At 51.7% G+C, this 23,722-nt stretch overlaps 2 protein-coding genes across 2 annotated transcripts; both read right to left on the reverse strand.

The window, feature by feature from the left end:
* Window positions 1-70: 70 nt before the first annotated feature.
* PLCD4 (phospholipase C delta 4) lies at window positions 71-7,626 on the reverse strand. Its single transcript, XM_056496074.1, has 15 exons — window positions 7,261-7,626; window positions 6,754-6,912; window positions 6,049-6,277; window positions 5,696-5,825; window positions 4,972-5,203; window positions 4,365-4,566; window positions 3,988-4,132; window positions 3,422-3,574; window positions 2,934-3,074; window positions 2,419-2,575; window positions 1,810-1,926; window positions 1,346-1,524; window positions 1,075-1,210; window positions 834-983; window positions 71-706 (listed from the first exon to the last, which is right to left on the reverse strand). The coding sequence occupies exons 1-15, from the start codon at window positions 7,283-7,285 to the stop codon at window positions 600-602; spliced, it is 2,262 nt and encodes a 753-aa protein (XP_056352049.1). The 5' UTR covers window positions 7,286-7,626; the 3' UTR covers window positions 71-599.
* Window positions 7,627-10,634: 3,008 nt separating this feature from the next.
* Window positions 10,635-23,709, reverse strand: CNOT9 (CCR4-NOT transcription complex subunit 9). Its single transcript, XM_056495974.1, has 8 exons — window positions 23,566-23,709; window positions 18,878-19,057; window positions 18,377-18,492; window positions 16,854-16,963; window positions 15,975-16,084; window positions 15,440-15,538; window positions 12,970-13,061; window positions 10,635-12,271 (listed from the first exon to the last, which is right to left on the reverse strand). Exons 1-8 carry the CDS (start codon window positions 23,587-23,589, stop codon window positions 12,103-12,105), a joined length of 900 nt encoding a protein of 299 aa, XP_056351949.1. The 5' UTR covers window positions 23,590-23,709; the 3' UTR covers window positions 10,635-12,102.
* Window positions 23,710-23,722: the final 13 nt, after the last annotated feature.

The raw sequence follows: 23,722 nt of genomic DNA on the forward strand, positions 1-23,722 counted from the left end.
GTGGGCCAGGTGCCCACAAAGAAGGAGCACAAACCCAAGCTCAGCTCCCCGTCTCTCCCCAGCACCACTGTCTGTCACTGAACAATTTATTTAGTTGCTTACAGAGAAAGGATGGGATAAGGGTTAATTTGGGGCTGTAGGGGCCAAGGGATGTGGTGGGGCTCTGCAGGGTTAGGGGGCAGTGAGGAGACTCCATTCCCAGCTGTGCCCAGCCCTGGGGTTTGCTCGGCTCCAGCCTTGCTCCCCTGACTGGAGGGGGACCAGCCCCTGTAGCAGAGCTGGGCCACACACTATCTCTCCTCCTCCCCACAGACAAACTCTGACCTTGGGCCAGGGCAGGGTGCCTGTGGAGGCTGCAGGGAGCTGCACTGGCATAGACCCCACACTCATACATGGGCAGCAGCATCCTGAACCTGGAAAGGGGAGGTCAGTACTTTTTCCCGGCCCTTGGAGGCTACTGCAAAGGGAGTCACAGCAGCAACAACAACACAGGGATGACAGAAACAGCTCAACAAGAGGGCGAGGTGGTTGGCTCTGTGGCCCCAGCTGCTCAGTGCTGGCTCTATGGCTTCCATCCGGGTGCTGCTCACCCCATGAGCTCAGTCCTGCTCAGGGCCAGGTGGCTGAGTGATGCGGATGTGGACAAAGAGCGAAGAGGGTGGGATGCTGGTGCCATCCTTTGAGAGGAGATGGATGTGGCGATATCCTGCAGGAAGGACAGCAAGGTTCTGGCTAACTGGAGTCCCACCCTCCTCTCTAGTACCTGACTGAGCCCCAGACAGGCTTGCAGTGCTGTTCTGGGCACCCAAAACCACTGGGTAGCAGCCACTTACCGGGTTTGATGTTGGCAAATGCTAGGGTGAACTGACCCACAAAATCATTCCTGGAAGTCTTGTCATAATCCTCCACCACAAAGCGAATGAGGGCCAGCTCTGGCACATGGAGCTGAAACTGCAGTGTCTCATCCCAGTGGGGGTTAAACCCTGGGCAGAGAGAGCAGGGGATGAGAGAGTGGAGGACAGCAGGGCCTGTGCCTGGGCACAGCAGGGTCTGTGGTACTGCTGTGGGTCTCACCATTGTTCTCGATGTACTTGGTCTCCTGGTGCGCCTGGTCCGCGGGGACCCCATAGACCTCCACACGCACCAGTGGGTCAATGATGGCTCCCTCCTTGCTGTTGGCCACTTTGGGCAGCTGCTGCCCGCTGATTACCTGCAGGGCCAAATCTATCTTTTGTGAGGCTACTTGGTTCCAGCGCGCTGCCCAATGCTGTCCCCATCTGTCTGGGACCAACAGAGCCCCAGGACACTGTCAAAGCTTCCCCAGGGTCTCTCCACAACCCTGTACCTGGATTGTCAAGGTGATGGGGCTGGGGCCTTCCCAGCTGCTGGGATCACTGGGGTTGAAGAGAGTCTCCTTGTCCCTCATGAAGGGTGGTTTGAGCACATAGCCACAGCAGCCATTCTGGCTGAAGAGCCCATCACACAGGTCCATCTCCATGCCAGCTGTCTGGAAGTTCAAGGCCACTGGAAAGAGGTGGAAAGGAAGAGGTTTCAGAACAGCTTACAGATACCACACTCTGCTTTGAGCTGAAAACCAGCCTGTTCCCATAGCCAGAGAGATGTGGAGTTGCACAGGGAAATAAGGCACTAATGCCTAAATGCCCACCCCCAGGGCAGCACAAGAGCTGGCAGCATGACCTGGCTCCAGATGGGGTTGTAGCTAGCACTAAAACTGATATTGATAGTGGCATTTAGCACAGGATGCAGGGCATCTCCCCAGCCCACAGCCCTGCTGCACCCCAGCCATACCAATCTGGCACCCCACATTCCACATCTCCTGGGGGCTGTAGTTGGAGGAGTCGGTCCTCATCCCGCTGGGGTAGATGCGTGTCAGCTGCCAGGCATTGTGGCGAACAAACTCATTGCCTAGGGATAGAGCATGAGGCCCGCTTGTGGGGTCATTCTCTGGCCTGTACAGTCACCCACGTGCTGCTCATCCATCCATCCATCCATCCATCCATCCATCCAACCATCTATCTATCCATCCATCCATCCATCCATCCATCCACCATCCATCCATCCATCATCCATCCATCCATCCATCCATCCATCCATCCTCCTCTCATCCATCTATCTATCTATCTATCTATCTATCTATCTATCTGTCATTTGTCTATCCACCTGTGCACCCAACTCACCAATTTTTATCCCTCTCCCTGCCCAGGAATCCAGGTGTTCTCCCTTGTTTTCTAAGCCAATGACCCCATCATCTACCAGATCCAAACCCCACAGTACAGCCCCACTGGACCCTGTTTCTCCCAGACAGGGAGGGAACCCCAGTGTCTGGAGGCTTTGGTGCGACCCATGAAGAAGCCATCGGTCCCCAGTCACCTGGTGCCACTGCCCCCTTCATCTCACCTTCATCCCTGATGAGCTTCCTGGCCTTGGCTTCAGAGAGGGAGGAGATCTCAGAGGGCCGGGAATGGCTGCGGGCTTCCTGGAAGCCCTGGAAGGGCACATTCTTGCAGTAGATGACACAGTCGGACAGTGCTTGTGCCAGGGTCTCCTTGTCCTTCTGCAAGGCAGAGCCATGTTGGGTCCTCCTGATGGGAGCACCACCCACCAGCACTCATCCAGGCCAGGGGCTGTAGAGCCAGGGCAGGTAAGAACAGCCAGGGGTGTGCTGATGGGTGGCAGCATCCCTGCTATGAGCCGTCTTCCTGCCAGGAACAGAACAAGCAGGGAACCTCCAATATGTTGTCACCAAAACAAAGAGAGGGCTGGCATGGCCAGGGGCAGAAAAGGCTGTCCTCTCTGCCTGCTGATGTCTCTGCAGTCTCTGTCTCTCCTCTATGCAGTAAGATGTCACTGCAGCTCATAAATGTGTCCAGGGGTTCAGCTCTCCTAGCTGGTCCCCAGCCTGGGCCACTTACCTTTGACCTCCGCCTCTCCTCCTCTGCCTCTGCCCCATTGTCCTCATCAGACACATCAGGCACCTCATCCCCTGGCCCATCCAGGGTGTCCTCCAGCCGCCCAATCTTCTTGGCCTTCAACAAGATCTTGTGCTTCAGCTCCTGTGGGGTTGGGGACAGAGAAGCACCTTGAGCTACCGAGCACCTTTATGGGCTTTGTGGGATCTTGCACTGCTGGAGGCCAGCACAACCAGCTCCCTTCAGCACTCAGAAGGAGGGTTTTGCCCCGCTGTCTGATTCTCTAGGACATGGGGAGACAACCCTAGGGAAAGCCTTGGCACTTCTGTGGACATGAGGACACAAATACCCACCTCCAGCATCCTCAAATGCTCCAGTGGAGCAGGACAATGCTGGAACAGGTTGGCCTATTCTCTGAGCAGCAGACCCACCTCCTTACCACATTCTCAGGCAGGACAGAGATGCCCTGCACAGCTGTGCTCTGTCCCTACCTCTGGGGATGGGAGCTGGGTGGGAACGTGCCCATCGATGGTAGCTGTGAGGAGCTGTTCTCCCAGGATCTCCTTGAGCTGCTGGGCAAGAACCTCCTGCTGCTCCATGCTGCAGTGGTTCTCGAGGGACAGGATCACCGGGTAGTCTGAGGTCTGAGGAGCAACATGCACACCTGGAAATAAGCCTTGGTGGGACTGGTGAGCTCTCAGAAGGGCTTCATCCAGGCCTGATCAGAGCCAGGATGGAGCCCCTTGTGTCTGTTTCTCCTCTGAGACCTTCATACCCCTCCAATCCCCCACATCCCATCTCACCCCTGCACCCCCAACAGTCCCTGTCTGCATGATCCCCCTGGCACAGCACAGTGCAGGCTGTAGCTCAAACCCCCCCAGTGCTATCCCCCAGAAAGTGACACAGCCACCTTCCTTCCCACAGTGTGACCAGTCCTGCTGCATCACCAGCTGTGTGAGCCTCAGTACCCTCCCCTCCCAGGGACCCACCACTACCATGTATCCTCACCCACCAAGGACCACCCAGGACCACCAGCACCTGGGGAAGGGTGCCTTACCTTGAAGGCGTACTTCCCCAGGGTGCTCACCACCTCCCGGAAGGGGATCTTGGAGGTGAAGGTGTGGCCGTGGTACACCATGGGCTCCCCATTTGGCCCGTCCCAGCAATCCACCTCCAGGCACCGGCAGCCCCGTTTCAGAGCCCTGGGGGTGGGTGGTCACCCCTGGAACCCTGCACTCAGCCAGGGCACCAGCCCACCCCTCTGCCCGTGGGTGTCACCCCTAAGGGACCAGGGGACACGCAGGGCATGGCCAGAGGAGTGCTGGACCGCAGAGGAGCAAAGGAGCTTCTGGGGTTTACCTATGGAGCTGCTCAGGACATGACACGGGGGTGGGAGGGTGCTGGAGGGCAGCTGGAAGGGAGCAGTCCCTTTACCTGATGTAGCCCTCGATGCTGCTGTGGCCCCGGATCTGGTCCTCTATCAGGTAGGTGTTGTGGGAGGAGGAGATGAAGTAGTGGCAGAGTGGCTGGCTCATGTCCTGCCACAGCGCCCGGTGCTGGGGATTGAAGATGGAGCCCTCCACGGAGCAGAGGTACATGAGGAACCCATCAGCACTCAGCACATGGCGAGCCCGGGCTGCAGGCACAGGGGGAGGTTCAGCAACAGCCAGGGACAGAATGGAAGAGACAGAATGGGGCAAACAGGGCTACTGGCAGCTCCCAGAATCCCCTATTTAATGGTCATGGCTGCTGCCAGAGTCTAGGGAACAGAAAAATGCTGCAGGGCAGTACTTTGGGAAAGTGGGCAGTGGATCCCAAAGCTGGTGCTTGCACACCATGGGTGGTCAACCTTCTATACCAAAATGGTCCAGGAGCAGACCAAATAAAGGGGAACTGCACCCAGATCACACCTTGGTGAGTCTTCCTCTTGTGCCTGTCCACACCAGGATGGGGCTGGGAATGCTCCTGCCATGGGGCTGTGAGTCTGTGACCCCTCCTTGTCCCCATGCAGAGCACAGCTGATGTCTGAGTGAGCTCTCACCTGTCTCTGATGGTTCATACTTGTCAATGAGCTCCATGGCCAGCTCCTCTGTGCCCTCATCCTCCAGCTGCTCCTCCCGCAGGAAATCCACCAGCTCCAGCAGGGTCAGCTTCTTTCCATCCTCAGAGAATTCCTGGAATAGGCTCAGCACCTCCTCACGCTGTGTGAGAGCCTTGTAGAAGAGTACAAATTCCTCCCCTTCCAGCGTCCCCGACTCTGACTTGTCAGCATCCTGTTTGCAAGGGAGCTCCCTCAGCATCCAGATGGGGCAAAATGGGGTGTCTTGGCACTGAAGTTGCTATGGGGCAACTCTCCCACCCCAGAAAGAGGGCACAGAGACCCCACACCAGTGGCAGTGGTAGGCATTGATCAATGGGGGAATGGATGAATGGGCAGATGAAGGGCTGGTAGCATGGACTGATGGATGGATGGGAAGGAGGGAGGGAGGGAGAAACGGAGGGATAAAAAAGCATATGGCTGGTTAGCTGGATGGGCAAATGAATGGGAGGAAGGAAGGGTGTGTTAGTTTAAGAAATAAATGAACAAATGGGTGTTTGTTTGGGTAAACAGGCTGAACAAATGGTTGGATGGTGGATGGATGGATGGATGGATGGATGGATGGATGGAAGTGACTTGATCCCTTTTGCAAGGAGATGATGTAGAGCTTGTTCCAGCCCCTCCTGTCCCTCTCCAACCCCTCCAGGATCTCAGGTGCAGTGCTTACCTGGAAGAGCCGCAGGGCATGATCCTCATTCATGTCCACGTTCATCATCTTCAGGAGACGCTGCACCTCCTTGAAGTTCATGCGCCCATCCTTATTCTTGTCAGCCTTCTGGAACCAGTCACGAATCCATGTGCAGGAAACCAGGGCAAATGTTAAGGGAAATAACCCTGGCTATGAGAAATGGGGCTTGGTAGTATCAGAGGGCATCTTTTCCTTTTCCTGTGCCCTGCACTGTTGCAGATGGTGAGAGCCAGAACAGCTACACACATGCTGGGGTAAGGCTGAAGGTGCAGGGCCTGGAGGATGATCAGCAATGGGTGTGGGGGACAGAGTGATGCTCTCAGGAAGGATATTGGTCTATCTTCTCCCTTTGGTCCATGGTGGTGGCCACCTCGATGAGCTGACGCAGGCCCTGTATCCAGCACTGTGCCTCCTCTGCCGAGCCAGCAATGAGGTCCAGGTTGCCACGGCGGCCGTAGAAGACAATGGTGAAGCAGCGCTCGGGGGGGAACTCCTCAGCCACGCTCTGCAGCACCTCCGACTGGTGCCCTTCCCGCACCGTCTCCACATCGCTGATGGAGACTGGGGCAGAGGGAGGGGAGGCCTGGCTGTAGGGGACAAGGACCACAGGGCAAGGGGCACCACCCACAGACCTCTATCCTCCCAGTCATTCCTTCTTCCACTCCATCCATCCATCCATCCATCCATCCATCCATCCATCCACTGAGCTAGTTATCTATCCAATAACCACTGAACTATCAAGTCAGCCAGTCATCCATCTGCCCGTCTGTCTGCTGACTCCTGCTCTGGCATTCCAGAGGTTCCATTTGTATCAGCTGCAATTTCTACTCAGCCCTTTCGACCCATGGGTCCTGCTGGGGCAGGATGTTTCATGGAGAGGTATGGATGAGAAGAGATCACACATGCATGCACAGCCTTTCTTCTACCCCCCGGCACCCTTAGCAAGCATGTCCCAAGAATCTCTACACCTTCACTTCCCTGTTCACTCTAAAACCTACTGATGGCCTCATGGCCAGCACACAGCAGCTGGTACTCACAGGCAGACTCAGTTTTGCCTGTCCTCTTGGACTGGTACCAGATGGTCATGCAGTCTTCCTGCAGCTTGAAGTAACGCTGCTTCTTCCAGCTCTTGGACTTGACTTTGCGCATCAGAGTCCCCTGCTGCATCTGCTCCAGCGTGTCCGTGAGCTGGATGCCTGGAGGCAGCAGGGCTGCATCACTGAGAGTGGGGGTATCCAGGCACTGTGCCCTGGTACTTTGCCTCCTCTCAACTCTGGGATCACACATGGTCCCTCAATCCGTGAGGGAGGACGGACAAACCAGAAACAAACTCCCTTCACCACAAGATGGGTAATTCCCCATCAATCCCTCCCATCCACCCTTGGTGCTTCCAAGCCCAAATCCCAAATCCCAATGACCATGGTGGGGTAGGTATGCTGCTGAGTGCAGCAAGGTAAACTTAACCCAGAATCCAGATTTGCCTCAGCGTAAATCCAGACGACCCAATGCCCTGCCCTGCACCCATCCTCTGCCGGGGCACTCACGGGCGTTGCACAGCAGCGATGCCATGGCTCTGCCTTCTCCACGCTGGCAGCTGCTGGGGAGGGAAGAGAGAAGGTGGCTGGAGGAAGCAGGGTCAGACCCTCACGCTGTGCCCAGGTGTTGCTGAGTGGGCTCCAGCCATACCCACGTGTGTGTGAGGTGTGTGTGCCCCTGCCTGCATCTGAGCGCACCTGTGTGTGTCTCCTGCTGGGTCATTGCATTCCTTAAGTGTCGAGTTCACACCGCCACACTCATGAAATATTAATCTGTGTTACCGGGAAGCCGTGCTCAAAAGGTGTTGGTGGAAAACAGAAAAACTTGCCAGCGCTGATGCCCCACAGCTCAGTGAGTACCAGAGCCCTGCTGCTCCCAGGTAAGAAGCAGCCCCTGAAACCAGGAAAAACTGCTCTGGCAGTGCCCAACAACACCTCCACCACCTAGGAAACTACCCCAACCAGCAAATTTGAAAGTAAGGGAGAGGCACAGCTGTGATAGCAAGAAAGGGAGCATAGAGCAATGACCCTCAGCTCCTGCAGCTTCTTCTCCACAGGGCATACCAGCACCTCAGGCAGTGACTGCACCTGCAGCTGTACAGGGAGCACATGGCAGTGAGTGGGACTATAAATACTACTGGACAATGAGGCCCTGATTAGGCTGTTGAGACTTTAATTACGCTGACAAATCGCTGGATGCGCCTCTCACCCAGGTGCTGGAGCTGGGCCCTGGAGGAGCGGATGCCACAGCTGGTGGGCTGGGATTTGGGTGCAGGAGGGGACCCAGGGTCTCTGGGAGCAAAGGGCTCTGTGCCAGTGTGCAGGGGTGGCAGCTGTGCCCCAGGCCCCTGACTCAGCACGGGCACTGGTCATGCAGGGCTGGGAATAGCTGGTGCTGTCAGCGTGCAGGCAGCTGCCAAGCCCAACTGCCAGACCCTTGTGGGCTCTCAGGCCAGACAGCAGCTCTCCCCTGTGCACTGTGGCTCAGCAGGGCAGAACTGCTCTGAGCACGGCTGTGGCCCTGCTCTTGCGAGACACCCTAGTTGTGGGGCAAGCTGTGGCTGTTTGGACGTCCCCAAGGCACATAGGGATCATCTGTCCACCCTTGGGGACCTCATATGTTGCTGGAGACATGGAGTAGCTGTGGTGCTATCCCAACACCTTCCAGTAATTCCCAGCGCTGGGGCTGTGCTTTCCCAACAACGGGTCCTCATTGCAAGGCTCAGACTGAAAGGACTTGCTGAAGTGCCTGTATCCCCCCACATCCAACCCACAGGGCACTGACCCGCTGGCCCAGGAGTTGGAGTGTCCACACACACAAATGGGGGATAGTCTTGTGCTCCTCTTGCACCCTTCAGAGTCGGTGCCCTAGCTAGCACAGCTCCAGGAGTGCCCCACATCCATCCCCCCACAGTGTGCTCTCAGCCCCTGCACCCCATGGCCCTCAGGGAACCAGGGGGGACAACCCCAGTCACCCATCTGCCTGCACTCTCCTGCTTTCCAGCAACACCCAGCCTGGCACAGCCACTTCACAGGGCCATAGCTTCAGGTGCTCACCAGATCTGCAGCCCCTATGCCACAGCAGATGAGGGAGATGGGAACGTCTTAGGGAAGCTGGGGTGGAAGAAGAGGTGCCAGAACTGGAGAAGCAGGGAGACATGCTGGACTAGGACAGAGATGGGCTCAGTGCCACCAACAGTTCTGTCCTCTTGGCACCCTGCCATGCATGTGTACAAGGTGGCAGCATGCAAGAGAGCAGCTTGTAGCCCTTGGGCCCATAACCACGTCGAGAGTTTGGAGCTAAATTTATCCCGCAGTGCCAGCCCTTCCAGGCTCCCAGCATGGCCCAAGCATGCCCAGTCCCAACTATGGAGCAGTGCCTTCCCCACAAATGCAGCAAAGAAGAGATGATCCCTTCCAACCCAAGGAAGCACAAGGAAGAGCATGTGGATGCAAGTACACACCTGCTGCTCTCTCCTGTTGTGTGAGGGGTGCCATGAGCCCCTCGCAGCCTAGCCCCATGCAGGTCCCCTTGCCCCAGTCTGAATTACACCGTTGAGCCAAACGGGATGAGAGCCAGGAGAAACCCAACCCGAGCGTTTCCCGCAGGGAAGCTGCCTGCTGCCAGAACAGCCCCAGCTGCCCCAGCACACCGAGCCACCGCAGCGTCTCTCCTGGCGGTGACAGGCCCCAGCAGAGCTGGAGGGCAGTGAGTGTGAGCGGGTCCAGTGCAGTCGCCCGGCAGAATAAAATGCCACCGTACAGGTGACCGCGCCAGAACAGGGAAGGACGACACCCCACACCTTGCTGCCCCGGCGTGATTGCAAACTGCCCTTGTCCTAGAGCTTTGCTCAGCCGGCAGCTGACGGGGACAGAAGGGCTTGGAGGGGAGATGGGGAACAGACAAGGAGCTCCGGAATGGGGCGGCAAACCCCAAGGGATTTGGGGCTCAGGGGACAAATCACACCTTATGGCAAAGGAGACAAAATCGCCGGCACTTTTCCTGCCCCGCGCCACCTCAACCATGCAGGCAGCTCCGGGACAGCGCAGCCCGAGAGAGGGGGTCCCAGAGCCCGGAGGTCGCAGCCCCGTCCCCGCCGTCGCCCCCTCCCCTCCCCTCCCCTCCCCTCCGCAGGACGCCCGGTCCGTACCCGCTCTCTCCGCTCTCCGCTGCCGCTCCGCTCCGCCGGTGCTCCGCCGCCAGCGGCTCACGGAGCCGGGGCTGCCCGCCCCTCGGCAGCGCCTGGGCGGCGAGCCCTCCCCCGGCCCCCCGCCCGCGGGACGCCCCCCGCCCCGCACGCCCCGCAGCCGCTGTCTCAAGGTCGCTTCGGATTAAGGTCACGCCACTCCCGAGGCGGAGCGGGGGGGCGGGTAAAGAAGGCGGTGAGGGCACCGGCAGGGTTGGGAGCGCCCTGCGGCGCCCCTCGTTTGGGGTCGAGCCCCCGTTCTTATCCTCCGGTTGCGCCTATCTGTCCTCAGACCCGCTTGCACCCATGGGGATCCAAGTGGGGCAGCCTTAGGTCAGACCGAGCTGCGGGCAAAGGGAGCGGGGCAATGACCAAACTTTGGGGTGAGCGATACTCTAACAGACCTGGACACCGGGAGAATGATGTGCGGCAGCGCTTCAGGAAGGCGAGAGTGCTCTCTTCCTGGCAGGCTCGCTGCCTTCCTGCAAAGCACAACGGAGCAGCATCCCCTCCCCACTACCTGCCATAGAAGAGATGCAGCACCACAGGGACGTAGCCAGCTGCCACTGGGAAAGGCCACTCGTTCCGGCTCATATCCCCAAGACGGCACATCCCGCCCTTCCTCCCATCTGCAATTAACCCCCCACCGCACCGCTTGGCCCCAAGCCCCCGAGAGACCAGACCAGGACCACTCTGTGCTGGCTGGGGTTTTATTATTTATTAATCCGAATTAAAAAAACAAAACAAAACAAAACAAAACAAACGAACCAAACAGAAGCATTTTCACACCCTGGCAAGGTCAGGGTGAAAAGGAGGGAAAAGGCAATGGTTATAAAACAGGAACCCGAGGGCAAGGAAGAGGCTGTGCTCTGCCCTTGTTATGCAAGGCTGTGAGAGGAGGAGGGAAGGGAAATGGTGGGATTTAAGACACTGTTGGCACGACACTGCAGATGATCAGCAAAATGGGCTACTCGAAGAGGGGGGAGAAATTAAGTAGCTGCCCGGGCTTGCCTGCAGCCAAGAGCAAGCTTTGTTGCCGCAGAGCCTGGGAGCTCCTCCACTGCTTCCGAGAGTCTGCTGCAGCTGCATTAGCCACTTGGCACAGGGGTGGCAGGTAAGTGGCTGCTGGTCCAGTGGGGCCATGGCAGATGCCAAGGCAGGTTTCAAAGCTGAAATGGATGCACCTGGCTGGCAGGGAGGAGCGGGAGGAGGGGGGAAGGGAGGGCACGGGACTGAGAGGCGCCTGGCAGGCAGCAGCGGGTACAGAAGGCAGCATACCTGGAGCCTGCAGGCAGCAGGGGATCAGTCAGTGGCCTGCCCACCACCTCAAGGCAGGTGCCCTCACACTGAGCTCCTTGTGATAAGCCAGCCAGCAGCCTTCCCAGGTCTAGATGAGAGGCCAGCACACATCAGCCTCTGGCCGCTGGTCAGCTGTGGGAGTGCACTATTTACAGCACAAGAGGCACAATCCTGCGATCGTCTTCCCCAGAGCCCCGGGAAGCAACCTTATGACGCATGGGCTCATTGCAAGTAATCCCACCCTTCCCTTGGGGCAAGCACCGCAGTGGCCTCACTGCAGCCACACCAAAGGAAAGGAAGCGAGAAGCTCACTGTGCCAGACAGATGCAGAGCCAGGAGAAAGGATGTGCTGGCAGGGAAAAAAGCTGTCCCTGGGCTACCTGCAGCTGAGTAGCAGTATTAGGAGGGGATAGAACAACTGGATCAGCTTTTATTCAGTTCACTCATCTAAACAGACATGTAAACAAGAAGTGACAAGGAACTGGAGGGACGTGGTGTGCATACCCGCTGTCGTGCACCACTTGGGCGGAGGCTGAGTTTGCTGGAAGAGTGGCCATCTGCACTACCCCCTGCCTAGGGGTGGGGGAAGAGATGCCACCCAAGCCTCCCGGAGAGACTGGGATCTATACAGATTGTTTTTATTGATTTTTTTTTTTTTTTTTGAAGCTGTAGTATCAGCATTTGCTGGTGTTGCGATCCCCGGAGGCTTGCTGCACTGCTACAGAGCAGCCCTTTGGCTGGGTGGGATGGTCCGACAGGCCGGCAGCCAGCTGGCGTGCCCAGTTTGTTGCAGAAGAGGTCACCTGTTCCTGGTTCTTTGTAAACCTGAGCTGTTTCTTCCCCAGTGCCCCACCTCCCCCAGCAGTCATTGCGGAGGAAGGGGGATGCCCCGTGGGTCAGTGACTTGACCCTCTTGCAGGTTCTTGACAAGCTGAGCCAGCCAGCGTTTTGTGGTGGTGTCATCCTTCAGGACCTGGGCGAAGGTGGTGTCCTTCAGCTGGTCAGGAAGGCACTGCCTGAGAGCTTCACGTGCCCTACATCAAGAGACAAGAAACGGGGCCCAACAAATAAACTCACAGGGGCAAGAGGGGAGCAAACCCCACTGGGGACACAGCATTCCTTTGCCTGGAGGTTTCCTCCTGCCAGAGCCAGCCAAGGAAAGCACTGAGCAGCAGCAGCAGCACTAAAGCAGGTGGCCAGCCAGCCAGCCCAGCTCCCACCCCTCACACTAAACCCCGCCAAGCAGCCCCTGCACCCCAACACCCAGCAGCAAAGTGATGCGATGCCAGGAGAGACTGAGGCAACAAACGAACACCCAGCAGCTTTGGGCAGAGCTACTGGTCAGCAGGAGATCAGTCTGCATTCTCTCAACTGAATTTCATCTACTGCTAACAGTCTATCTGATGTAGAAGGAGGAGAGTATAGTGTACCTTCCACCCCAGGCCCTCCTTTGTATCTTGTTCAAGCTACATTTGCGCTCAGGCAGTAGTAACCTGCACAGCTGGAATTTGCACAATCCCTCAACAGTCACTGCTTCTCCCATGTATCATAAAAGCTCTTGTGACTAGCAAAAAAAAAACCATCAAAGCAAAAACCCCACCCATCTTCCACACTGAGCTAAGGCTGACTGACCAGAACCTTGATTCCTCCCAGGTGGGCACCGTGGAGAAGTGAAGAACTGTGCTTCCAAGGGCTCAGGAGAGGCCCCTGCCCAAACTCCTAAAATGTTTACCTGGGGTTATCGGAAAGGCGAAGGTAGCAGCGGACAACGTGTTTCAGCAGCCGTGCCGATGGCTCCTTGGAGAGCTGCAGGACCATTTTACCCTGTTTGACAGAGGCCAGTGCCACCAGTTAAAGTATTTGAAAGAACAGCTTCACAATCAACAGAGCCTGGGAAAGACTATGAAATCACTCACTCTGACTTCCTGCCCAGCAGAGCCCATTACCTTCTATCTACATACCCCTGCACAGAGCCTGGTGCTGCTTGCCAAGATGTCTTTGAGAACAGCAGCTTGCCATGACTTGGAAAGGGCTCCCCCAGCAGCTCGGGGAAAGCTCATCTCACTTCTGTTTAATTTTTACCTACCTAGGACTACTTAGCAACTCTTTGTGAGACTAAAGAGAACCTGGGGCTTCCCCCTCATGGAAGACAGACACTTTGATAAGCTCAGGGTGAGTGACACCATGATGTGTGTTCCCAAGCTCTGCAACATCCCTTGTTCTCATATGCATTCCCTTCATTTTGGTATCCTTTTAAGACAAAAGCAATACCATGAAGAGCCAGGAGATAGGACTGGGCTCACTCACACCACATGTAGCAAGATCCTGATCTGGTCTTAGCATGCATCCAAGCAGCCTATTTTTTCTTTTCTGCTACATCCCTTGTGAAGCTGTTCCAGGGAAGCAAGGCATAGACGGATCTTCCTAGCCCAGTCTCTGTTTCTCACACTAAGTAGGATTTTGCACACGGCTGCACCTTCCAACGTGCCCAGATGAGCATAAAGTGTGGATGACTTCACACACCTGCTCTGAAGAATTTAACAGACTGATGGTTTGTATTTAGGAGTCAATCACATCTGCCCAAGTTTTTTTTTTCCTGTAAACTACACTGGCTAGCACTAACCATTTTCCCCATCAGCCATTCACCTGTATTTGGATATCCTGGCTGTTAGCAACTAGCACATCCCCCTCATCCACCCTTTTGCAAGCTTCTCGTTCTTAGCAATTCCCCAGGATAACAACTGTTTCTTCAAAATAAAGAGAGCTCAGAGAGCTCCTGGATGGAAAATACTAATTTTCTCTCTTAAAAGCATGTAATACAGACATGAAAGCAAATCATAACCCTCATTAGACAGGAGTACACTATCCTGATTTTTGAAATAGACAATGAAAAAGTCTGTTTTTATCCTTCTCTCTTGCACTATGGAATATTGATCCTGCCAGTGCTTCACCCAGTGGTGGGACTACACATGCTTACGTAGCTTTACACATTCATATCCTTCTGCAGAATTCACTTCTGGGAATGGCATGGTCTCCTTCCCTCCCCTACCTCAGAGTTTCTAATTGCATCCTTTGCTTTGTCCCCAAGTCAGATGTACTTTCATCAAAGTTGATCTTCTTGAATGCAAAAATCACATCACATTGGATATTAGGGACATCAGCTTAAAATCATTCATATATTGCTGTTTGTGGGTGAGTAGGAGGCAATTTTTTCTTTACATTTGCAAAAACAGAAAAGTAAATACCCCTGATGAAAATATCAACATTTAGTCAGAGAACCAGCATTGCTAAATGCCTAACTTACTGCTGCAGTTTTTTCTCCTGAGACTACCCTTTAAAAAGCAAACAAACATACACAAAAGCATGGCAATAACTACTCCAGGGTAGATTTGTATTCCCCTTGGCAAGCTGAAAGATAAAGCTCAAGTTGGGGCTATTACTCCTGGGATGAACAAATTTTGAGTACTCAAACTTATCCTTTATAGGATCACAGAATGGAAAGAACTTGTTTGCTCTCTTTGTATTCCAACACAAAAATCAGAGCATATGCAGCAGCTAGTAGGAGCCAGATTAGAAAGGAAAAAATGAGGGTGGCATTCCAGGCAGCAAACAGGAAACCCATGAAATTCCTTGGTCAAAGACACTGTGGGTGCAAGAAGTTTTCATGGGTTCAAGGGGTGGATGGGACAAACACTGGGGGTTGCTACATAGAAACCCCACAAATGACCCCAGAAATCCAAAGCTGAAAGCAGCTGGCAAATGTGGGACTGTTATGAGGACAGTATGGTATATACTTGCCCTGCTCTTTCAACATGTTGTGAGAGACAGGGATGGGACAGATCCATGATCTGAACTGTGTGATCATTCTTACATAAAATTAAATCAATTCACGTCCCACCAACAAGTGGAAACACCCACAACTCTGGAAAATCTTTTTCTTCTCTGAAGAGGTTTACTTGTTTTGTCTTGGGGACTTAGTATATCACAACTAATATGTATTCTCTGGACATGCAAACCAGAAGTATACAAAGGCAACATGGAAGCAGAGCTACAGTGCCACAAGCAATTAGCCCAAGAGTGATTTGCCTCCCTCATCCTGTGCTCCAGTCAGACAGCAGTAAAGTAGTTGCTGGAGAAGATGACTGCTGCAGCATATTTTTTTCTTTTTTAGATATAAATACTTTAAAAACAAATAATCTTACCAGTATCATGGCAACATGGGAAAACCGCTCATAAGTCTGACAGATATATGCCAGCCCTGTGTCATCCAGGAGGATTTTCTGAAGAATAAACGTAGCAACCTAGAATGGAGAGAAAGCAGAAAACAATGCATATAAACAACTTATCTACCCTGAGAAGGGACAGCCTTTGTGTGGTGCTCTTTTCAAGTCAGCCCCAGAGTTAAAAAGCCTTCCAGCAGGCAGCAAATGCTTTTCTCAGTGGAAGTTAAAGAGACAAGAGAAAATGCAGGACAGTACACAATGCCTGGCATCTTTGGCAAAAGAAAAGATATGGACACAAAGCAGAGACTGGATTCAAGTTGCATAAGAAGTCAACTACTGCCAGGCCACTCAGGCAGTCTCAGGTCTTGATCTGTTTGGTTTTTGAGGAGGTAAAAATTCCACCCAGACTTGTCCCAGCATTTGCAGAGACAGAGAATCCAGCTCTGCAGGGCACTGGCTGCCTGGTCAGTCAGAGATGAACAATGAAGTGTCTTTATTAAAACAAAAAAGGTACCGTTTTGGAGAGCTCACTGCCAGACTCCATAATACGTAAGCACAGGGGGATAATTTCTGTTGTCAGTAAGAAATTTATCACTTCTTGCTCATCAGTTTTCACCAAGGCCCCTTGAAGTAAAAACAAAAGTCAAAATCAGTAAATTATAAACTGTTTCAAAAAATCTCACCTTTCAAAGAGGGCCTAGGCTCTGCTCTCCCCAGAAACCATTCAGTCTGAGTGACAGGCAGAGCAAGTGACATCCTAGATATGTTGCAGCACATGGCTGGAGAAGAAATAATATTGGCAGGGTAAAAGTAATCAGTGTAAAAGTAACAGGTTTGGGGGTTGTTTATTTTTCAGAAAGGGGATGCACTCTTGGCTCTCCCTCAGTAGTAACATAAACACAAGAGGATTATGGCACCCACAACAACCTCTGGGAAAAAGAAATGCATTTTAAGACATTTTAAGACACTATACATTGAGAGAAACATTATTTGGGCAGAAAGAATAAAGAGAAAACCAGGATAAGGGGAAGACAGGGAAAATACACCTGAGTCAATCAATGACAGAAACCTAAAGAAAGCCCGGCCTGCACCCACCCATCCCAGCGCCTAGCTGGGAGGGCTGAGGGTGAAGGTACAAGTCTGCAGGTACTTGTTCTCAAAGAAACATATTTTTAACAATGCATTTAGACTTCAGTGGGATTTTAAAAAGTGAAAAGGAAGAGGAGTCTGGCTGCACAAGGAAAAAGGAACCACTCCTTCTCTAACTACTACCTGTAAAATGCCAGTAACAAGAGACTTCTAACTTTGGCCATGCAGAACATTCCCACATGCCCACAGCATGAACTGCTCTAAGTCAGTACGAGCTCAGTCCAGCATTGGTCTGGCTGCTTACCAATGACCCCGAGGCTTGTGAGCCGCAGGTACTCGAACGGACGAGTCTTGCTGACTGTGTGCAGGAAGGGGTACAGGAAGAGAGGAATATGAGCTGCCAGAAAAGCTGATCTGTAGGAAGGAGAGAGCACACAATGTGAACAACAGGGAAAACAAAGTGAGCACACAGTCTAGCATTACCACACAGAGCCTCAGACTGTTCCTGGTGTACCTCATTGCTACTGCTCCTCAGAGGTGGGTAACAGTTAATTCTGTGATGGAAAGGCAGGATGCAAATCCTGCACTGGGCACAGCAGAAAACCTAACACCTGATCTGTCAATTACCTGCATTCCTGCCCCAGCTGATCATGATATGAGCACACCCTGCTGTTTTTATTATCTCCTCCTGCCACTCAGACCCTCTGTTTTGTACATTCACTGCTGCATTTCACCCTGCAGGTTCCCAATGGCAAGGACTGTCGGCCACAATGCCTGTGAAAAGTACCTCTCAGACATACAGACTGGCTAAGCTTTAGGCATCACCAGAATTTAAATGTGCACCAACACCTCTCCCCAAGAGTCCTCACACTGCCTTCTGGCAGTAGTGAAAAATAAAGATTGCAGGTAGAATGCTGGAGATTGCTCTGCTAACAGAGGGAAGCTCTCTTGCACAATCATCCAAAATACTTCTTCTATTTTCAATTTCCAAACTTTAAGTGTAAACGTGAGTAAAGTAAAACTACCCTATTTCTTTGAATATCATCTCATGGAGGTTTGCTGTTTAACACTGCTTTGCAGCAGCTCAAAAACAACTTCAGCTATGCTGCTGCTCAGCAGTAACAGAAGCCTGAGATTGTGGATCTCTGGGTAGTTTCCTTCTGAGTTTTAGCTACTGATTTTGGCTGAACCAACATCATTTTTCCCTACTGACATGGGATGGGAACAGACTGAGGAAACATGAAGTCAGACACTGGCTGAAGACTCCAAAAATGGCTTTGCTATTGCTCCTTTGCCTCACACTTGCCTGGGAAGGACAGTCCTGTTCATTCCACCCTTTCAACAGCTCATCTAAAAAACTGTAAGCTGAAATTTAATCTTTTTTGTTTTCACAGAATATTCTGAGTTGGAAGAGACCCACAAGGATCACTGAGTCCAGCTCTTAAGTGAATGGCCCATATGGGGAGAGAACCCACACACCTGGCATTATTAACACTGTGCTCTAACCAAACTCCTTGTCTAACTGTGAGCTCAAGGATCCTTGCACATAGCACTCAGCACAAAGGTACGCTTAGCTCTGGCTGACCTCCCAGAAGCTGCCATAACCCAATGCTCTGAGAATTTGCAAGATCTCAAGATGATTCAGGGAATGCAATGCATTTAGGACCATAAACCTGTCATTGTGGTAATCCATGCAAACAAGTAAAAGCAGCAGGCAGCTGCCTATCTGTCAGCTCTGTTGTATGCTTAATTACAGGAGAAAGGCATTAAAGTGTTTCTAAAGTCAAACACATGGGCTGAGGTGTCAAGCAACTTGGAAACACTTACCTAGTTTCAGGGTGTGATGCAACACATTGTAGTAGAGCTAAAGCATTGCAGACTCTGTTGGACTGATGGGCTGTCAAAGTTGGAGGGTTGATTGATGGGTAAATATTTACAATTTCCTAAAAATTAACAGAGAGTTAAAAGTTAAAGGAGAAAAATATCAGAAAGCTACACCAAAGCACTTGCCTGGCAAGGAACTGCAGTGACAGCGGATAACAGTCTGCTTTCACCAAGCATCACTTTCAAGTTATGTGGCAGCCATCATGCTGCCCAGACAAGGGCAGAGCCAGTTCAGAGTCAATTTGACATGGAGTCACAGGAGTGACAGGAGTCACAGGTTCAAACAATCTACTCCCCTCACCACACAATCCAACAAAGATCATACCCCCAAGCAATGGCAATAAGGGATACCACCAGTTCCTCCCCAGGTCCACCTCATGGATGCACAAGCTCTGCAATGTGCTGATGCTGCACCATAGAATAAAGACAGACAGGCCAACCCACCTGAAGGAGTGCTGCAATTGTGCCAAATGAGTGCCACAGCATTGGGGCCAGGTCAGGCACAGACTCACGCTTCTTGCTGAGCTCCAGCAGTGCATTCTCCCGTGTCTCAGGGCTGGACAGCTCATTGATCCATTGGTAGATCTTTTCACGGTCAACCTGAGCCAGTGCTGTTGGCACAGGCTGGGAGGGAGACAGAAAAGCTTCAGTCCAAACATTTTATCCAATTCTCACCCAAACTGTTCCCACAATTGGACAGAAAAAGAAACTCCTGACTAAGAGAGCAGGACCTAAAGCTCTATTAAGATGTTCTGGATATGGATCCATCCCTTCCTTAGATTAGTCTTAGAATTTCACCTATTTGAAATTCTAAGGCTTTATTTCCTGGCCTGACAGTCTTCCTTAATGTCCTTGTCAAGCAGTACCTTTGTAACTTCATTCAACAGTGAGAGCCAAGCTGCTGCCCATCTGTGCCAGCAGAGCTCCTGGGGAGTGACACACACTTCAGCCAGTTATCATTTGCTCCACCTGCATTTAGCATGCACTTATTTCATGCTTCAAGTGCAAGATTCCACAGATTCAGAGTAAGGCAGAGGTAAGTTACCTTTTTCTCTCCACAAACACCCATGACATTGGAAACTGTCAATGAGACTCACTCAATGCACACAAGAAAAACATTCAAACAAATACTAGAAAAATTTTCACTACTTCACCATCAGCATGACACTGGCCACAGTCAGTAACAACTGCTGTTACCAATGGCTTGTGTTCACATGTTGTTCACATGCATGGAGCTAAAAGGGAATTTTTCGAGAATGACTTTGTGCAAGATCTCAGGATTATTTGATTCCTGTTCAAAAAAAGCCCAGAGAAGGGTAGACTTGTATTCCTAGCCAAGACACATTTTCCACTTCTCAGGAGAGATCCGGATTTTGCTTCTGCCTCACTTGAAACATCAGGGAAAAAACAGTATCAAGATCAAGAAGTTCTCAATACAAAAAAAAAAAAAAAGTGAGGAAGACAAGGGAAAAGAGGGACTGTATCATAATTTCTGTAGAGAAGGGAAGGCATGAGTCTTTTACTGAAACTTTGTCTCCTGCCTTTGCTGGCACAAGCAGCACTTGGTGCAAACAAATACTCTGCAGGCTTCCTAAGGAGACAGTTTGGTGACTCAGATACAAAATTTTGAGGAAGACAAAAACCATCACTAAAACCTCCTGTGTGAGCACTTCCAAAAGCCAGGTCAGAACCTTTTCAAGCACTGCTGCAGAGGTTGTTACTGAAGCCAAGCTCAGCCCTGTTGGTACTTGCTGCTGCTGAGCTACCCCAACCAGCATGCAACCAGCTCAGCATCCCGCTGTGCACAGTGATCCTGGCTGGGAACAGGACTGTATTTCTTTTCTTTCTTTTTTAAGAAGCCAATGCAGTATCATCAGTCCCTGTACTCTAGGGCTCAAATACTTAGCTGTTCATATTTCCTCCTATCCTCTTTTTTCTCATTGTCATGGTTTAGGGATGGTATTCTCCAATTTAGTGTTCCCACTGAAACCACTTGTCACTCCCTCCCTCCTTCCCCTCCCAGTCCCCCTGGTCTAAGATGAAGAGGGGAATTGGAGGCACAAAAGATAAAGATCACAGGCTGAGATAAGAACAATTTACTGGAAACATCAATGAGATAAGAAAACTAACTAATAACTAATATTAGTGACAGAGGGTACAAGAAAAGAAAAGTTATTGCTCGCCTCACAGAACCCCCTCTACAATACCCAACTACTTCTTGGGCCACACTAGCCCAAACCCAAATCAAGCCTTTCCTCCCTCCCTGAAAAACGATGTGAGGTGGTACAGAATAATCTCTGGGGCCTAGCTATGCTCTCTCCTGTCTACTGCAAAAATTAACTCTGTTTTGGCCAGAACCAGGACACTCACCTACTTAATTTGTATTGTTTTTCCCCAAAATCTCAAACTAAATTAGTGATCCTGCCAAGTTTCTTGTGCCCCTACAACTCTGAGAGCAATTGCAATGCTAACTTCTACGATGAAGCTCAAAAAAAGAGGGAGAATGAATAGACTTCATTTGTTTTAATGTGGGATGGTGGATTGACAAGCAGTGTAGCAATAATGTTGTTATAATTCTGTTATCTAAAACTTCCATCTATTTTTCTAGACTCACTGGAAGTTTCAGTTCCTGTAAGCTTAAATACATCGACCCCTTAAAAGCACAATCATGTGCTTGTGATCCCTAGAGAACAGTAAGTAGATTTTCCACACAATTAGGTTTATGATGTCCAATATCTGCCTTGGCCAGAACAGACTGCTTTTCATAGGCTCTACAGTTGCTCCTTTTGTTTTAGTTTAAATGGAAAGATGTATTTTTTTTCCTAATTCCTTATTACTGTTTCTTCTTCTCCCTCAAAGACTCAAAATTCTGGGAAACCCTGAGGGCTGCACAAAACCTGAAAGCTCCAGGACAGAACCCCATCAGGCAGACTTTCTTTTGCACACAGGGAAAGTAAAACTTATCAACAGTATTACATCAGGAAAACACCTTGTAACACCCTTTCTCCTTCTTGGAGAAAAGACATGTCTAATAATCACATAACAAATTTATTTAGGCAAATGGCCTTCTCTTCCTAACTGAGCTAGGCCACAGGTAAAAGTCTTGGTCAGCCAAAGCTGGACATTGACTAAACGGATAACATGTGCTTTTTAAAGTATTTTAATAGCCCATCTGCTCAGAAACACCAAAAATGAACTCTGAACTTCCATAGCAGTGAATTAGCAGATTTTAGCAGGGCTTTCAGTGCCCTACAGCCAATTACAGGTACATTTATTGGTTTCAGTCTGCTCTCGAGCACTCTGGGATGTCTGCAGGCTGGAAACCTGTGTGCCAGCTCTGCCATCAGCATCACTGTGTGAAGACCAATGCTCTAGCTCACCACAGCTTTATCACACCAGCTTTCACAATACCCAAAGGGATTCCTGAGCCAATTTGTGACCTTACTAAGAGGTGACTTTACTTACCACAGGTCTCGAGCACATCTCCACTGCCAAACACCCTTCCCTGTCCTCTCCAGTCTAAGCACACTAACTTGTAGTAGAAGACATTTCAATACAGAACAAACACCTAGCATAAACTATGCATAAATTAAATATACATTCAAGTGAGTCCTAAAATAAAGTTGATCTCTATTCTGAAATAATTGTTTTGGTTAAAATTGTCTTTAAAGAAGAGAGATAACCAGAACACAGGCAGAGGATTAATGGGAGACACACATAACGGGAGTCCTTCACGCATTTCAACATTTAGGAATTACAGTGCTATAAAAATGTAAATGCTGATTAAGAGAGTCTACCTGATCTGGCACACCCTTCCATGCTCTGGAGAACAGTACTCCAAACCAGAAGTATTCGGCAGCACTCCAAAAACCCGTTAAAGTCACAAGCATTTAAACAAAGAGGAAAAACTTAAAAAGTTCTCTTAACTCCTGTTCATCAAAACTTTACTCACTCATTAGCTCATTAGTCCAACCAGATCCTTGATTTAAGTTCATTTGAAACAGCTCTAACTGTTGGTTTTGCAATACACCTCCCACACTCAGTAAACACAAGCCTCAATCAGCTCTATGAAGTCTTACACATGCCATGAATGTGCATTTGGGGAAGCGAAAACCAAAACACAAACCAAATCACGTGGGAGATACAAAGCAATAACCACATCCTTCAAACTCAGCTTACATTTTTGAACCCTCCCAGGCCAAGGAACAGTTCCACTCCAGCCAGCCTGAACATCAGGCACCATATCCAATCTTGGTAGCTTCCTGAGGGGGATGAGGGCAAGCCCCAGCTGTGGAAGATACTGCACTGCAATGGGGTAAAAGGGAAGTAGGAACAGGCAGCATCTGCAGCACAGAGGGGCTTTTCGCTATCTACTCTTTGCAGTCAAGGCCAGCAGTAAGACAGCTCCCCAGAGGGCAGAGAAGGTGGTGCTGGGCATGTAGGAAATGCTGTAAATTGTATTTTAAAGTCACTTAATGAAGATCTACGCTGCACCTTGTGCCTCAGCAGGAGGGTCTTTCTTACCCCTTCTTATCCTACTCTTTCCTGTCCTTATCCTTTTCTTCCCTGCTCTTCCACCTCCACACCCTCTGTGGATAATTTTTTGGGTTTACCTTGGTTGTAGATTAGTTTATTTTAGACTTTTGTTGGCTTTTCCTCTCTGTGCTTTTTAAGTAGTAGAGCAAACCTTAACAACGAAATTCGTCACGCTTCTGCTTTTGTATAAAACCTGCTTTTGCCAATACCTTTGCTAGTGATACTTTAAAGAACCTTAAAACACTGATTGGCTACGGGAGGCATCAAGGCAGGCCAGGGGGAAGGAGGGAAAGCCCTAAGTGATGCACAGGAGGCAGGGCCGGGTCACCCAGCAGGGAAACCCTCCAGGCCCTGGACGAGCCACGGCACAGCAGAGCCCGCACGGAGCAGCCGGAGTCACGCACCAGCCAAACGGCCCCGGCCGGCGATGCCGAGGGCACGGATCTCACCGGGGCTCCACCACCCCGCGGCCTCAAGCTCCCCCCGCAGCCACAGGCGGCCCCGCTCCCGCTGCCCGCACGGCCCGCGCTTCGCGGCCCCATCCCCAGCGCCGTCCCGCCGCCGCCGCCCGGCGAGGCGCGTAGCCGCGCACTCACCGCGGCCGTGGCCAGGCTGTGCATGGTCGGAGAGCGGGAGCGGAGCCGGTGCCGCCTCAAGCCGCCGCCATGGGCCCGCCGCCGCCGCCGCGACCTCTCACCCGCCGCGCGGGGCACGCCGGGACGGGCCCGGGCGGGGCCGCGGCGGCGCCGGCGC

Source organism: Oenanthe melanoleuca, chromosome 7 (genome assembly GCF_029582105.1).
Source record: "Oenanthe melanoleuca isolate GR-GAL-2019-014 chromosome 7, OMel1.0, whole genome shotgun sequence".
In the NCBI taxonomy this organism is placed as follows: domain Eukaryota; kingdom Metazoa; phylum Chordata; class Aves; order Passeriformes; family Muscicapidae; genus Oenanthe; species Oenanthe melanoleuca.

What these genes read in the sequence shown, in the direction of transcription:
- CNOT9 (XM_056495974.1), bottom strand. Translation starts at nt 23,589, where the DNA reads ATGCACAGCCTGGCCACGGCCGCG. An exon ending in CCCATGTTGCCATGATACTG is followed by an intron (nt 13,062 to 15,439) that starts GTAAGATTATTT and finishes TCTGTCAAACAG; the next exon opens with GGTAAAATGGTCCTGCAGCT. An exon ending in CGCCTTTCCGATAACCCCAG is followed by an intron (nt 12,272 to 12,969) that starts GTAAACATTTTA and finishes CTCTTGATGTAG; the next exon opens with GGCACGTGAAGCTCTCAGGC.
- PLCD4 (XM_056496074.1), bottom strand. Translation starts at nt 7,285, where the DNA reads ATGGCATCGCTGCTGTGCAACGCCC. An exon ending in AGCATCGAGGGCTACATCAG is followed by an intron (nt 4,133 to 4,364) that starts GTAAAGGGACTG and finishes ACCCACCCCCAG; the next exon opens with GGCTCTGAAACGGGGCTGCC. An exon ending in GAAGCTCATCAGGGATGAAG is followed by an intron (nt 1,927 to 2,418) that starts GTGAGATGAAGG and finishes CTCTATCCCTAG; the next exon opens with GCAATGAGTTTGTTCGCCAC.